This window comes from Myodes glareolus, chromosome 21 (assembly GCF_982192425.1).
Source record: "Myodes glareolus chromosome 21, mMyoGla1.1, whole genome shotgun sequence".
In the NCBI taxonomy this organism is placed as follows: domain Eukaryota; kingdom Metazoa; phylum Chordata; class Mammalia; order Rodentia; family Cricetidae; genus Myodes; species Myodes glareolus.
Window position 1 is genome coordinate 51,647,233 of NC_142046.1, and position 14,363 is coordinate 51,661,595.

At 41.0% G+C, this 14,363-nt stretch overlaps 1 protein-coding gene across 2 annotated transcripts in view; it reads right to left on the reverse strand.

Annotated features, from left to right (window-relative positions):
* Window positions 1-2,618: 2,618 nt before the first annotated feature.
* Tlk1 (tousled like kinase 1) overlaps window positions 2,619-14,363 on the reverse strand; it is a 103,580-nt gene continuing 91,835 nt past the window's right edge. For both annotated transcript variants that reach the window (XM_085680972.2, XM_048426250.3), the window contains 6 exons: window positions 12,879-13,060; window positions 12,535-12,704; window positions 12,081-12,216; window positions 6,364-6,475; window positions 5,143-5,250; window positions 2,619-4,353 (listed from right to left, as the gene is read on the reverse strand). In XM_085680972.2, coding sequence (XP_085537098.1) covers window positions 4,177-4,353; window positions 5,143-5,250; window positions 6,364-6,475; window positions 12,081-12,216; window positions 12,535-12,704; window positions 12,879-13,060 — 885 coding nt within the window. In that variant the 3' untranslated portion in view covers window positions 2,619-4,176. The remainder of the gene's footprint in view (window positions 4,354-5,142; window positions 5,251-6,363; window positions 6,476-12,080; window positions 12,217-12,534; window positions 12,705-12,878; window positions 13,061-14,363) is intronic.

A 14,363-nucleotide genomic window follows, 5' to 3' on the forward strand; every position in this document is an offset into this window, starting at 1 on the left:
GTCTTTGTAGCCCAGGTTTCAACTCAATCCCCCGCCTCCATATACCTTCTGACACGGAAGTTGCAGGCATGGATCGGTCTCTAATTCCATCTTCTCTCCCTGCCTTCCAGCGGCTCTGTCCCATTGGCTTCCTCTTTGGGGGAGCAGATTCCCCCACCCCCCTTCAAACAACTTTCACAGACATAAGTGCTTCTGAGGAAAAGAGCGTACAACACTGGCCAAAGCAGGATCCTCCTGGAGCTCAGTTACTGGGTTCCCCCTCCATTGGTTTACCTTCTGTTTTCTCTTCCTTGGAACTGGAGCGAAGCTGGAGGACCCAATTCTCTCTTGAAGAAACTTAAATCGCCACAAGAACTAAAGCGGACTGCTTTTTATGCGTACGGCAAAAGCGGTGACCTTTTGAGTTTCAAAAAGCATCTGATGCTGGCATTTACTAAGTTCTGGGCACAATCCTGAGTGACTTGAACTTGACCCGCACAGCACCACAGCAGACTCGGATGGAGAAGCCAGACAACGGCTGTCAGCACCCTCTTCCAACTGTAATGGGTCAGCCATGTCTCAGTGCCCCGAGAGGACTGCCTGTGCAGGTGGTCCATCCCAGAGCTGAAGGCTCTCAGCCTTCAGGCCAAACCCACACACCCTGCTACTCTCGAGACTTTCTACCAATATCAGGTATAGCCATGAAAACAAGTTTTGAATTTGGTTTATACACACTCAAATCTTCCCTATTGAAAACAAATTCTTTTAACAAGGTGGGGTTAACAGATACCTGTAATTCCAGCCTTCTGGAGGCTCAGGAAGGTGGGTTACCATCAATTTTGAGGCCAGTCTGGGCTATAAAACCCTAAATAAATAAATGAACGGGGTGGTGGGGTGGGGTGGTGGTAAGGTAATTGGAGATGTTTTGGGTGGGAAAGCCAACTCAGATCAAAATGGACAACGTATACACAGTTTAAAACCACCACAGAATGAAACAAAATCTAAGATTTTAGAAACTAGCTGCAAAAGCAGTTCTGGAATTAGGTTAAACATTCAGAACACTGAAGTTTAGTGTGTTGGGGGGAGGGAATCAAATATCATGGAAACTTAAGAGTGAAACTAGAAAGACCTGACACAGTACTTTTAGAATAAAGCTATACTGAGTACAAGCACGCGCATACGTGCACACACATGCACACACACGTCCAACAGTAATGTAATTAAATCATTAAACTATTAACATAAACGTACATTTCCACCAAAGCATATCTGGTAGCATAATAGTAATCAACAGTGTATTTAATAGGTCAAGACAAACATCAACGCGGGACAATACAGAGATGTTTTGCTGAGACTCCACCATTTTGGCTTCCTGTAATGAGGTAATTGCACAAGCATTTGCTCACATTTACACTCAAGTTCTTTTGTAGGAAAAGGGGGCACAGCCATAAGAAAAAAACAAGCACACATCTCTCGCCCCCAACATACACGTCAGCATGGTAGCTTCTGTACTTACTTCCTCTCAACGTCCACATGTTTATTAAAGCTAATGTATTTTTTATTATTATTATTTTGGCTGGGGACTGAACGTACATGAGCTAAGTATAGCACTCTACCAGTGAACTACACCCCAACCTGTACAGCTACTTCCAAGGGTGAGAACTGCATATTTTATCCACAGTCAGCGCTGACTCCAGAAGACAAAACCATCAATGCCTCAAAACAAAGGAGCTGAAACTGCCAGAGCAACATGGAAATTATTAAGCAACAAGCACCAGTTTCTTGCGAAAGTGATACTGGTTCATGTAGCTCAAATACTGGTAGGCTATTTAAATCCACATTTGGAAAAGCTTTAGAAGACATGGATAAATTGATTCATCTGATACACTCTTATTTGAATTTTTATAAACATTCGCTTAGTGTGTGTGTGTGTGTGTGTGTGTGTGTGTGTGTGTGTGTGTGTGTGTGTGTACACGTGTGAGGGGGCAGCACACTGTAGCGTGCTGTTGTGCATTCTCTCCTCCCAGCGTCCAGGTCGTCAGGCTTGGTGATGCACCACCCACCCCAATACACACACTCTTGATTCTGAAATGATCCACTTCAGCTGAACTCAAGAAAGCAATTTCATTTTATGGCTTCTTTTCCTCCTTTCTCCCTGGCCTCTGTGTTTGTGAGATGTGTACGTGTCCTTCTCCAGTGCCCAGGCCGGCCAAACTCACATCCCCCAGCCTCGCCTCTAATGTGGGGCAATCAGTGACCCATTGGTACAGCCTGGCCAAGCTCACCACTCCAAAATGTTAAACAAAGCTGGGCATTTTCATTCAGATCATGAATTTCCGTGTGGGCAGCAACTGTAAGCAATCAATGACTGCCAGCATGTGGTGACCACATCAATGTCCTTCAGGGGTTTCTACCCTAACCTAAATAGGAGTTGGGTGCTGCCCTGAAAGCACTCCTGATGACCTGAGGAACTCACAGGATTAGTCCTGAGAAGGCTATTAGGCCTAACTTTAACAAAGTTTGAAACACTTCACACTTGTCTGGAGTACGCTTAAGGAATTTAGCCATCTGCTTTTTAAGTAAAGATCTGTTAGGAACCTCCATCTAGAAAGCTCTCTTTGAATGTAATCTTCACAGTCTTTACATTTTAACTGTCATTGTTTATTACTGTTTGGCTACATTCTCTGTAATTCCAGCAGCATCTTAAACAGACAATGTGTCTATGTACAATGAAAAAAAAACACAAACAAACAAACAAAATGGCTTGCAACATCAGATAAGAGCCACAGTTTAACTGTACATGTTAAGGGGTGTCTGGCAGGGAGAGCCTGTTTTCTGCACCATGGACAACTTACAGGTAAGTCTCAGCATTATGACTGTGACAATAAAGAAAAAAGAATCCGTACAAGAACGAAATACAGCATCCCCCCAAATATTGGTTTCTACTACACAAGGCAGTCAGAAAATGTTCACATTTTAACAAATCTGTACAAACCACAAGAAACATTCATTCTATGGGACCATCATCCCACCTTGATGCTAAGAACTTTCTAGAAATGTAGAATAACCATGAACAATTTATAAATCTAGTATCTATGTGCTCCACAGCCCTAGAACCTAAAAAACTGATGTAAAGAACTCAATATGCCCAACATGGATCATTTTACATGCCTTGATTGATAATGAATGCCTGCTTTTAATATCTCTCCATGATGTACAGTCAACTTGTGCCTTCAAGGAGGTCATTCAATTTTTTTTTAGCAAAAAAGCAATATCATTTAGCAGCAATTAAAGCGCCTTCAAGAAGACTTAAAAAAAATACAACATCCAATTAGAAAAGCCGTATTTTTAAACATTTGTACAAGAATAAGCTGCTGAAACTCAGTAATTGTAATAGGACATCTGTACAGTAATTTACAATAGAGCCAGAAGGGAATTTATCATTATCCTGCATAGAACTGGCCTGCTTTTGGTTACACACTGTCTCCTGCTTTAATCAACGAGGCCTGGAAACAAAAGAAAAATGCCTGTTAATTCTAAAACACTGAAAGCCCCGGGAATGCTATCATTTAGTGACTGCAACTGATTGAAAATAGGCAGCTCTTTGTGTTAAAGGTATGAAGTGTTCAGAAACGACAGCTCCCTTGTAACACAAGCGGTGGGGGAACGGACATGTGATTTGAGGTACAACTTGGTAAAAGTCAGAATAGGCAAACGACAAAGTCTACAACCGTCCAAAGGCCCTAATGCTCACATCCTATCATAAACCACGGCCGCTGTCACTCAGTTCTTGCTTTGGTTTCCGCAGATCAGCTGCCGAGTGCTGATGCTGTACCAGGCACTGTAGCTCCCGTGTAATAAATGTCTCATAATTTTTTCATGTGTTCTTAAATAATGAAAAACTACCCTTCATATTAGAACTCTCTGGTAACAATCAAATATATTTAGGTATTATAAAGGTTATTTACAGTGTCCCCTCGTCTTCCGCTGTAACATGGTATTCCCGTTCCATGCTGCTCCAGGGCAGAGGGAGGAGTGTGCACTGAGTCACTGCCCGTGATCCACCCTCACGCATGACTCCACGGAGAGCTTCAGCTCACAGAAACTCTTACCATGTCCTGTGTAAAAAACCAGAACACTCAAATTCAAGTATGCATCTGGAAGCCAATCAGAGATCATGCCAATCTTGAAGGAGAGTCAGTATGTGATTACACTTGCAGAAGGAGGTGCAGGAGTTGCTGTCAGCCCAGACATGTGAAGGTTTCCTGAAGAATTGGATCTTCTCATGTGGGGGAGAAGGTAGGGGTCATTTGCCAGCTGGTGTACATCAAATCGATCTTCTTTTCGGTAAGCCAAACAGCGTCTTATGAAGGCCTTCAAATAGAAAGACGGCAATGCAATGACGTTCTCCCTTCTAGAACCCAGCCCACCAGCTCCTCGGGAAGGGTGGACACATTAAAAACTATAAACAGAACACATTTTATAGGTAGTTCAAAAACCTTAAGAACCTTTGAGAGTCTAATGACATTTTTACTCTAATCTGAATCTCGATTATTGCTTCCTTAGACACATACCCTGGGTGCTACATGGGAGCCTTGATTATTGCTTCCTTAGGATGCGTTGTTGGAAAGCTCCACTTCTGCTTACAAAGTGATTTTTACATTACTTTTATTTCGTATGCATTGGTGTTTAGCCTGCACATGTTTATGTCTGTGTGAGGGTGTCAGATCCCCTGGGACTAGAGTTACAGGTGGTGGTGTAGATGCTGGAAAGTGATTCTGGGTCCTCTGGAAAAGCAAGCAGCCAGTGCCCTTAACTACTGAGTCACCTCCTCAGTCCCTCTTTTTATACACTTAAGTATCTCAGCGTTAGAATGGGCAGACTGGTAGACTGAGTAAGACCAAAAAGTAATGAAGTGTCCAGATGTTGTGATTTCTCTTCCAATTTCAAAGAAAAGCAAGTTGCTGTGCACACAGAATGAGGAAGCATATTTAATGCTTAATGATAAAGACAGCATATCCCAAGGCCAAAGCAGTCTCTGCTTCCAGAGCAAGACAGCACCCCTTTGCAGCAGCAGCCATTCTGGCCACTGTGGCTACTGAGGCACTAACCACACCAGAGCCACAACTCAGACACTTCACAAAACATATATGTGGTCAATACCTTGGCTTCACTGCTTACAACTGGTTTTACAGGGAACTGGACTTCTGTGGCTTTTAGTATTGTGTTTTCCTGGAGAATGTCTTGTTGAGATTGATTGTGACCAAATGGCTTTAAAAAAAAAAAAAAAGAATAAAATATTGAAACAAAACATTTAAAACAAAGAATCACCACAGAAATGATTTGCATCTTAACATCCTGACCGAAATTACCTGAGAGTTGGGATGTACTCTCACTGAAACAAGATTAGAGCTAAGAACAGTCTGGAAACATCCATTCAGTCAAGTCTCAGCAGATAAACCCCATGTGATGGAGAAGCAAATTAGGCTGCCATTCAAGTAATTAGGAGGAAACAGCCCTAGTTTGGGAGCCAAGAAACCTGGGTTTGGTCTCTATGCTAGTCAGTTTTTAATAATTTAACATTAGCTGGAGTTGACTGGGAACTTCAACCGAGTGATGCCTCACTAAACTGGCCTATGGGCATGTCTATGCGGTATTTTACTGCTTGGGAACTAAACTGATGTGGGAGGGCCACCCCAGGAAAGGTGGTCCTTGGGTGAACAGAGAGCAAGCTGAGTAGGCTGAACCAAGCCAGCAAGAAGTGCTCATCTGTGAAGTCCTGCTTCGTTCCTGTCTCAAGTTACTGCCTTTACTTCCCTAACCTATAAATTTCCCAACCTGCAAATTTCTTCCCTGCATAGTTGCTTTTGGTCATGATGTTAATATTAGCAACAGAAAGCAAACAAAGACAGTCTTCATATGTTGCACACTTTTAGACAGGTTCCTCCACCTCTCTTGTAGTGGTGGAGACTGGACAGGACGCAAACTAGACACTATCCATGGCAACTTGTATTTCTGATTTTACTATTAACAGAGGCTTGGGGAAAACTAAGTTTGATGGCATTTCTCTGAGGAATTACAGGAGGAATTGGTATCCAGACCAAATGTCTGCAGGGACAGTGGGAGTTAAGAAAGTGGGAGTTAAGGAATGAAGGACATTGCAAAGTGCTTAACTCCAGAGTTCCCAATAGAATATGTTTGGGCAAGGAAGGAGAGACCAACCAAATCAACTGTTAAAATAATTCTGATACAAAAAAGCAATCAAGAAGAGTGTCATTCCTTGGAAGGATCTAAACTGATACTAAGTTACTGAAATTTTGCACATAAAAGACAAAACAAACATGAATTTATTTCTACAGAGATGAACTGGTATGCACAACTTACTTTTCTACCATAGAGACACTGAAAGAAGATGACTCCAACCGACCACACATCAACCTTGTTGGAAATCTTTGGCGGCTCTTTTCCAACTACAAAGCACTCAGGAGGTAAATACCTTTAAGTAATGGGGGGGGGGGGGGGAGGAGGGAATGTAATGTTTAGCTCAAAATTTTTAAATCTTAGAATGCTTACTTTATTTACACATAATTGCAGTTTTCAGCAATGAAAACCAAAGTTTTATTAATTCAATTGACTCCAGAACCAAAATACAACTTTGTGAGAGTATATTTATGTCCAAAGAAAGCATTATCATTACTGTAATAGTGTAATCTGAGTAAATTTCTAATAACAGAATAAACACTCTCCTGCCCTATTTGAACAGTTTAAGCTGCAGCCAGTTCTTCCTGGAATACACACCAGACCACAGACTATCTCCTTTAAGCCACCCAAAGTCTTCATTTATTCCAATGAGACAGGATCTCATATACCTTATTGTAACATAAGACCTATCCTAATCGACAACATAAATTTCAAAATCTGCAATCATATTATCCCCTTTCTTCCTCCAAACTGGCAAGTCAAGGTCAATTCACTCACCTCTGGACATGAGCTTTCTCTGTTGCCTTCCACGGGCATGTAACATGGCTTCCTTCCCCATGTTAGGGAAGAACGATGTGGTACATCTACAAAAGCATTCAGCTCTCCTTGCACTGACTTCAAGAAGTTCAAGGAGCTTTGATTTTGCATGCACCTTCAAGACTACCAGTGTGTGAAATATACTAAGTATTCAAACACTAACTTTTAAAATGTAAAACTGCTATTCAAAAATTCATATTTTGATATATGAAAGGTAGAAATAAGTTCATTATCTTGTTATAAGTAAAAGAATCCACCAGACATGGGTGGTGCACACCTTTAGTCCCAACACTTGGGAGGCAGAGGCAGGTGGATCTCTTAGAGTTTGAGGCCAGCCTGGTCCACAGAGTGAGTTTCAGGACAGTTAGGGCTAAACAGAGAAACCCTGTCTCAAAACAGTGCCCATCCCCAAAGTAAAACACTCCATCAGAGATGCAAGCATCACACAACTCAAAACTCTGATAAATTAAAAAAAAGTAAAGACGAGTAATGTAGTTAAACCATGGTCCACTTAAAAGTAATTTGATGCTAGACTGAAGGTGTTTAGTGTGTGGCTGAAAAGAGCACAGCTCTTGAATATGCAGGCATCTTGCCACACAGAGGGTATGGAAGCAAAAGAGCAATAATAGAAACAATTTTGAAGGTGACAAATTCGACTGTTCTGGACAACAGTATGAGCAAGAAACAAAACTGACTTTTCCTTAGTGATATTGACAACAATTTTAAATTTCTGTAGAGGATAAGTTTTATAAAAGCAATACGTATGTTCTAAAAGAGTCACCCCAGTCCCCAAATAGACATCTAAAGAACTCAACATTGAAAACCAATCATTTGTTTGGACCACCGTTTCTATGGGAAATACATTCTTATTGTTGTCGATCCTGAAAGAGGGTCTCACTAAGTAGCCTTGGTTGGCCTAGACCTCACTCTGTGACCATGCCAGCTGTCAACTTACAGAGATCCTTCTGGCTCTGTCTCCCGAGTGCTGGGATTATCAGTGGACACTACCACACCAGGCCTGGAAATAAGTCCTATGTCTCTACATAAGAACATCATGACTATTGTCCTGCAAGTCCCTAACCCTGACTGAGGTCCACCTGTATGAGGGTGATTTCCTCTCACTGTTCAACATTAGTGAAGTTAGGCGACAGAGAAATCAGTGCTGAGAGTTCTACAGAGAAGAAACGCTTTTTATTATAGGTATCTAGAGTTCTGTTGTAAAACAGCCTGTTCAAAATGGCTAAAAGTCTTCTAGTTAAGACTATTAACTTTAGTCATTTCATTATTTGCAGATGATATCTAAGTATATATAAGTGACCCCAAAAACTCTACTAGAGAACTCCTACAGCTGATAAATATCTTCAGTGGTATGGCAGGATATAATATCAACGCAAAAAAAATCAGTAGCCCTCCTATACAAAAGTGATAAAGAAGCTGATAGGGAAATCAGAGAAACATCACCTTTCACAACAGCCACAAATAACAAAATATCTTGGTGTAACACTAACCAAAGAAATGAAAGACCTATCTGACAAGAACTTTAAGTCTTTGAAGAAAGAAATTGAAGAAGATACCAGAAAATGGAAAGATCTCCCATGCTCTTGGATAGATAGGATCAACATAGTAAAAATGGAAATCCTACCAAAGCAATCTATAGATTCAATGCAATCCCCATCAAAATCCCAACACAATTCTTTACAGATCTTGAAAGAACAATAATCAACTTCATATGGAAAAACAAAAAACCCAGGATAGTCAAAACAATCCTGTACAATAAAAGGAACTTCTGGAGGCTTCACCATCCCTGATATCAAGCTCTATTACAGAGCTACAGTAATGAAAACAGCTTGGTATTGGCATTAAAAACAGAGAGGCTGACCAATGGAATCAAATCGAAGACCTGGATATTAATCCACACACCTATGTACGCCTTACTTTTGACAAAGAAGCTAAAATTATGCAATGGAAAAAAGAAAGTATCTTCAACAAATGATGCTGGCATAACTGGATGTCACATATAGAAGAATGAAAATAGACCCATTATCTAACACCATGCACAAAACTAAAGTCAAAATGGATTAAAGACTTCATTATAAATCCGACCACACTGAACCTGACAGAAGAGAAAGTGGGAAATAGTCTTCAACACTTGTGAACAGGAGACCACTTCCTAAATATAACTGCAGTAGCACAGACACTGAGAGCAATAATAAATAAATGGGACTTCCTGAAACTGAGAACCTTCTGTAAAGCAAAGAACACAGTCAATAAGATAAAAAAGATGGCCTACTGAATGGGAAAAGCTCTTCGCCAACCCCACATCATAAAAAGGACTGATCTCCAAAATATATAAAGAACAAGAAACTAGACATCAAAATTCTAAATAACCCAATTAAAAAATGGAGTACTGAACTAAACAGAGAATTCTCAACAGAAGAATCTCAAATGGCCAAAAGATACTTAAGGAAATGGTCAACATTCTTAGCCAAAGAAATGCAAATCAAAACAACTCTGAGATACATCTTACACCTGTCAGAATGGCTAAGATCAAAACCACCAATGATATAGCTTATGCTGGAGAAAATGAGGAGTAAGGGTAACACTCAGCCATTGCTGGTGGGAATACAAACTTGTACAACCACTTTGGAAATCAGTATGGCAGTTTCTCAGAAAATTGGGAATCAATCTACCTCAGGACCCAGCAATACCACTCTTGGGCATATACCCAAAAGATGCTCAAACATACTACAAAAACATTTGTTTAACTATGTTTATAGCAGTATTATTTGTAATAGCCAGAACCTGGAAACAATCTAGATGCCCCTCAACCAAAGAATAAGTAAAGAAAATGTGGTACATTAGAGTACTACCCAGCGGTAAAAAACAATGACATCTTGAATTTTGCATGCAAATGGATGGAATTAGAAAACACTATGTTGAGTGAGGTAATCCAGACCCAAAAAGATAAATATGGTATGTACTCACGCATAAGTGGAAACTAGTTATAAACAAAGGACATTGAGCCTATACTTCATGATGCTAGAGAAGCTAAATAATAATGTGAACCCAAAGAAAAACATATATAGATCCTCCTGGAAATTGGAAACAAGCAAGATCACCTGATAAAATTGGAAGCATGGGGGTGGAAAGAGAAGGGACAAGGGACGGGAGAAGGGGAAGAAGAGGGGAGAAGGGTAGGTGTGAGAAGAACTTGAGGGAATGGGATAGTCGAGATGAAGGAAGGACAGAGATGAGAGCAAGGAAAGAGATGTCTTGATTGAGGGAGCCGTTATAGGGTTGGCAGAAACCTGGCTCTTGAGAAATTCTCAGGAATTCACAAGGATGATCCCAGCTAAGATCCTAAGCAATAGAGGAGAGGGGGCCCAATCTTGACTTGCCCTGTACTCAGACTGATGAATATCTTAAATATCACCATAGAACCTTCATCCAGCAACTGATGGAAACAGGCAGAGGCACGCATCTGAGCACTGGACTGAGCTCCCAAAGTCAAGTTGAAGAGTAGAAGAAATGAGAATATGAGCAAAGAGGTCAAGACCATGCTGGGGACACCCACTGAAACAGTCTACCTGAGCTAATGGGAGCTCACCAACTCCAACCGGACTGGGAGGGAACAAGCATAGGACCAAACTAGTCCCTCTGAATGTGGTTGACAGATGCATGGCTGGGGCAGACTGAGAGACCACAGGCAGTGGCACCAGGATTTATTTATCCCTACTGCATGTATTGGCTTTTTGGGATCCTATTCTCTTTGGATTGATACCTTGCTCAGCCTAGATATAGTACGAAGGGCCTTGGACCTTCCACAAAGCAGTGTGCCTTACCCTCTCTGAGGATTGGATGGGGTTGTGGTAGGAGGGTGTATGGAGGGAATTGGGAGGAGGGGAGGGAGTGGAACTTGGATTGGTATGTTTAAAAAAATCTAATAAACTAAAAAAAAAAAAAGACTATTAACTTTCAGGAGATCATAAGTTTGAGTGACAGTTTTCTTCAACAGGAAAGCAGTAACTTCACTTTTATCAACATCACATTTTTAGGCGGTACCACAGGCCAGATGATTTCCACGTGCTATAAAGTTGACCACACATATGACTAATAACCCTTGAGGAAGGTAAACTCAGCATGAATCTAAGTAATGCAGGGAAATGGTCAGTGTGGGCCCAGCAAACTGGGAAGATCCTCAACAGACACTGTGCAGCTTTTATGCAGCTCTCTTCCCAGTAAAATCTAACAGACTTCTTGTTAATCTCATTTATTCTGAGAATTAGGTTACTCTGTATTTTCTACTCTGGTGACCTTGGCAGTAATGTGAGAAGTTATACTCATGGTTTGGTAAGCACCCAGAGTCCTGGCTAGTGGCATGGAACTAGGCACAAATTCGAGTCATCAGAGAGGGAGTCCCTGTCCTGACTGTCTTCAATGATGGACAAAGACAAGGATGTGTAAGCCAAATAAACCCTTTTTAACCAACTTGCTTTTGGTCATGGTGTTTCACAGTGGAAACAGTAATGGCACCTAAGTCAGCTATGTACTGATAACATTCAGGATGACCTTTACAGTCAGGAATTGGTTCCAGTTAGATTTATATCTACAGAAAGAGATTTTGAGAGTCAAATCTAATGACTAAAATATGAGTTTATCTACAGTCTACAATTAATAAACCCTGTATCTACAAACAAACAAACAACTAAAAATCACAAAACTTCTATAGAGAAGGTCTAAGGTTCACAGCTCTTACCAAGGCCAGCTGGGACGCTACATCCGTAAAAATACTTCTTCAGATCATAGTATCACTCAACACCATAGAAGAAAACTCATGAACTCTGACTCACTCTAGAAGTCTCTGGCTGTAATCTATTAAAGTTGTATGTGTATGCTGAGCCATTCTTTCTGCGACTTTCGGCCTCTGCAGTTTAGAACGCAGAGGAGAAAACACTAGCATAAGACTCTCCTCAATTCAGAGGCTCGGTGTCAACGCCTTTAGCATAGTAACCTCAAAGAATATTTGAAAATAAAACTAAATTTTCATAATTAAGTAGTCTTAATGTATTTACTAAATCACTTACCAGTAAGTGCCCGCCCCCTGGGAGGTCAGATCCATCCCATCCACGCCATAGCTGTCGTCATCCATAATCTTGGACAGGCCAAAATCAGTGATTTTGATTTCTCCACATGCCGTCCCATCAACCAGAAGGATATTTCCTAAAACCAAAATAGAGTATCTTTAGTAGCACACACACACACACACATCTATATGAATGAAAGGATAATTTTTACAACTAAGAGCAATGCTAGGTAAATAAATATGTATCTGGGGTCTCGTTGTATTGGGGCACACCTTCAATCCCAGCACTTAGGAAGCATGAGAAGGTGGATCTCCATGAGTTAGTCCAGCTCAGGCTACATAGGGAAACCCTGTTACAAAATGCAAGCAAAAAAGCAGACATAGCCCCTAACTCCACCCCTGGAAAAAAGACAAAAGCAAAAACCTAACCCTGTAAGACGGGTTTCCTGAAATACCTGGCTTAAGGTCATAATGTATAATAGGAGGCTTGATCTCATTGAGATATCGTAGGGCATTCACTATCTGCATCACAATAGACCGAGCTTCTTTCTCAGACATCAATTTGTGCTGCTTCAGGTAGAAGTCCAAGTCATTGCCTTCACAGTATTCCAGCACAGTACAAAACCTACACCAGAAAGGGAACAGTCAGCAGAAATCTAGCACCATACAAAATGCACACTGGGAAAGTGAAGAATCATTACCCAGTAACTGAGAACCCTAACAGAGAGGTGAGAATATCTGCACTGCAGGGTCGGGAACAAAACCAGTATTCTTTATAGTTCAATCTTTGTTTACTTACGTATCTGTATCCAAGGAGAAGTAATCATAGAGTTTAACTATTCTGGGGTGATCCAGTTCCTTGTGTATTCGATACTCTCTGCAGGCATGTTTGTGGTAGTTTTCTTTTTTTTCGTCTCTCCAGCTTTTATTAAGCTGGTGGATCTTCACAGCAGCGTATCTTTGCTCATACAAGTCAAAAGCCTACAATTCAAGGTAGAACACAACCACACCGCACATCAGTCTGCTGTGGGACAATGATCTTGTACGCTGTAAAGATTTGTCAGTTGTATTGCTTTAATAAAATGTGGAATGGCTGGTAGCCAGGCAGGAAGTAGAGGCGGGACAACAAGGACAGAAGAGTTCTAGGAAGAGCAAAGGCTCAGTTGTCAGTTGTCACCCAGACACAGAGGAAGCAAGATGAGAATGCCTAGCTTATAAAAGGCACCACGTCATGTGGCTGACACAGACAAGAATTGTGGGTTAATGTAGGATCAAGAGTTAGTCAGAAGCCTGAGCTAATAGGCCTACCAGTTTACGATTTAAGCCTCTGTGTGTTTCTTTGGGACCGAGCAGGACAGAAACATCTGTCAACATCAATCAAACAGCTAAACAGACTTAAGTTTTGGTAACATTTTTGCAACAATTACTGATCATTTCTAAGACGATATACAGTTCAGTGATATACTTAAATACGACAGAAATGCATGGTGATGAAGCAAAAAAGTAAAAACAATGTCAATTTTCACATTCAAGTTCTTTAAATGTGAATATTTTGAATCATGGTAAAACAATGAAGCCAGTTCTCTTTTAAATCAGGCCTGTTCCATCACATGGAAACTCCTATAGGGAGCAACCAGCAACATAAGCAGCTATGACACTTTCCTGTGTGTTGTAGGGAAAATAGTATTTTTATCTATCTTTTCTTAGCAACTAAACTAATAAATTCTTTTCAACTTTAAAGTTATTTTTATTTTATGTGTATGGGTGCTATGTTATCTGCACAGCTCCGCATGCAGTGCCTGAAGAGGCCAGAGGACTGAGTCTTCAACCGCCCATGTGGATGCTGGGAATCTGAGACAAGTCCTCTGGAAGAACCATCAGTGCTCCTGACTACTGATTCATTTCTACAGCCCCAATTAAAAGGTTCTTAATAATTAATTCTTCAATTATTAAAAAAAAAAAAAGAGCTGGTGTCTTCAGAAGCCAGAAGCATTAGACCACCCTGAGTTGGAGTTACAGTCAGATGTGCGCCTTCTAAGAAGGGTGGCTGAAACTGACCTCGGGTCCTTTGGGAGAGCAGTGCGTGTCCTTACTGCAGAGCATTCTCTGCGGCCCTGTATGTTTTACACTCCAAATGCTGTTACAAGAAAGCTTAACAGTTTAAGCTTCATTGTGACTTACACGCAAAGATGCCTCTTTAAAAAGCACTTAGTAACCTGCATGTTTGTAAAAGGTCTCCAGGAATCCCTACCTTACTAGCTTAAGCAGAGGGAAACACTTCCTA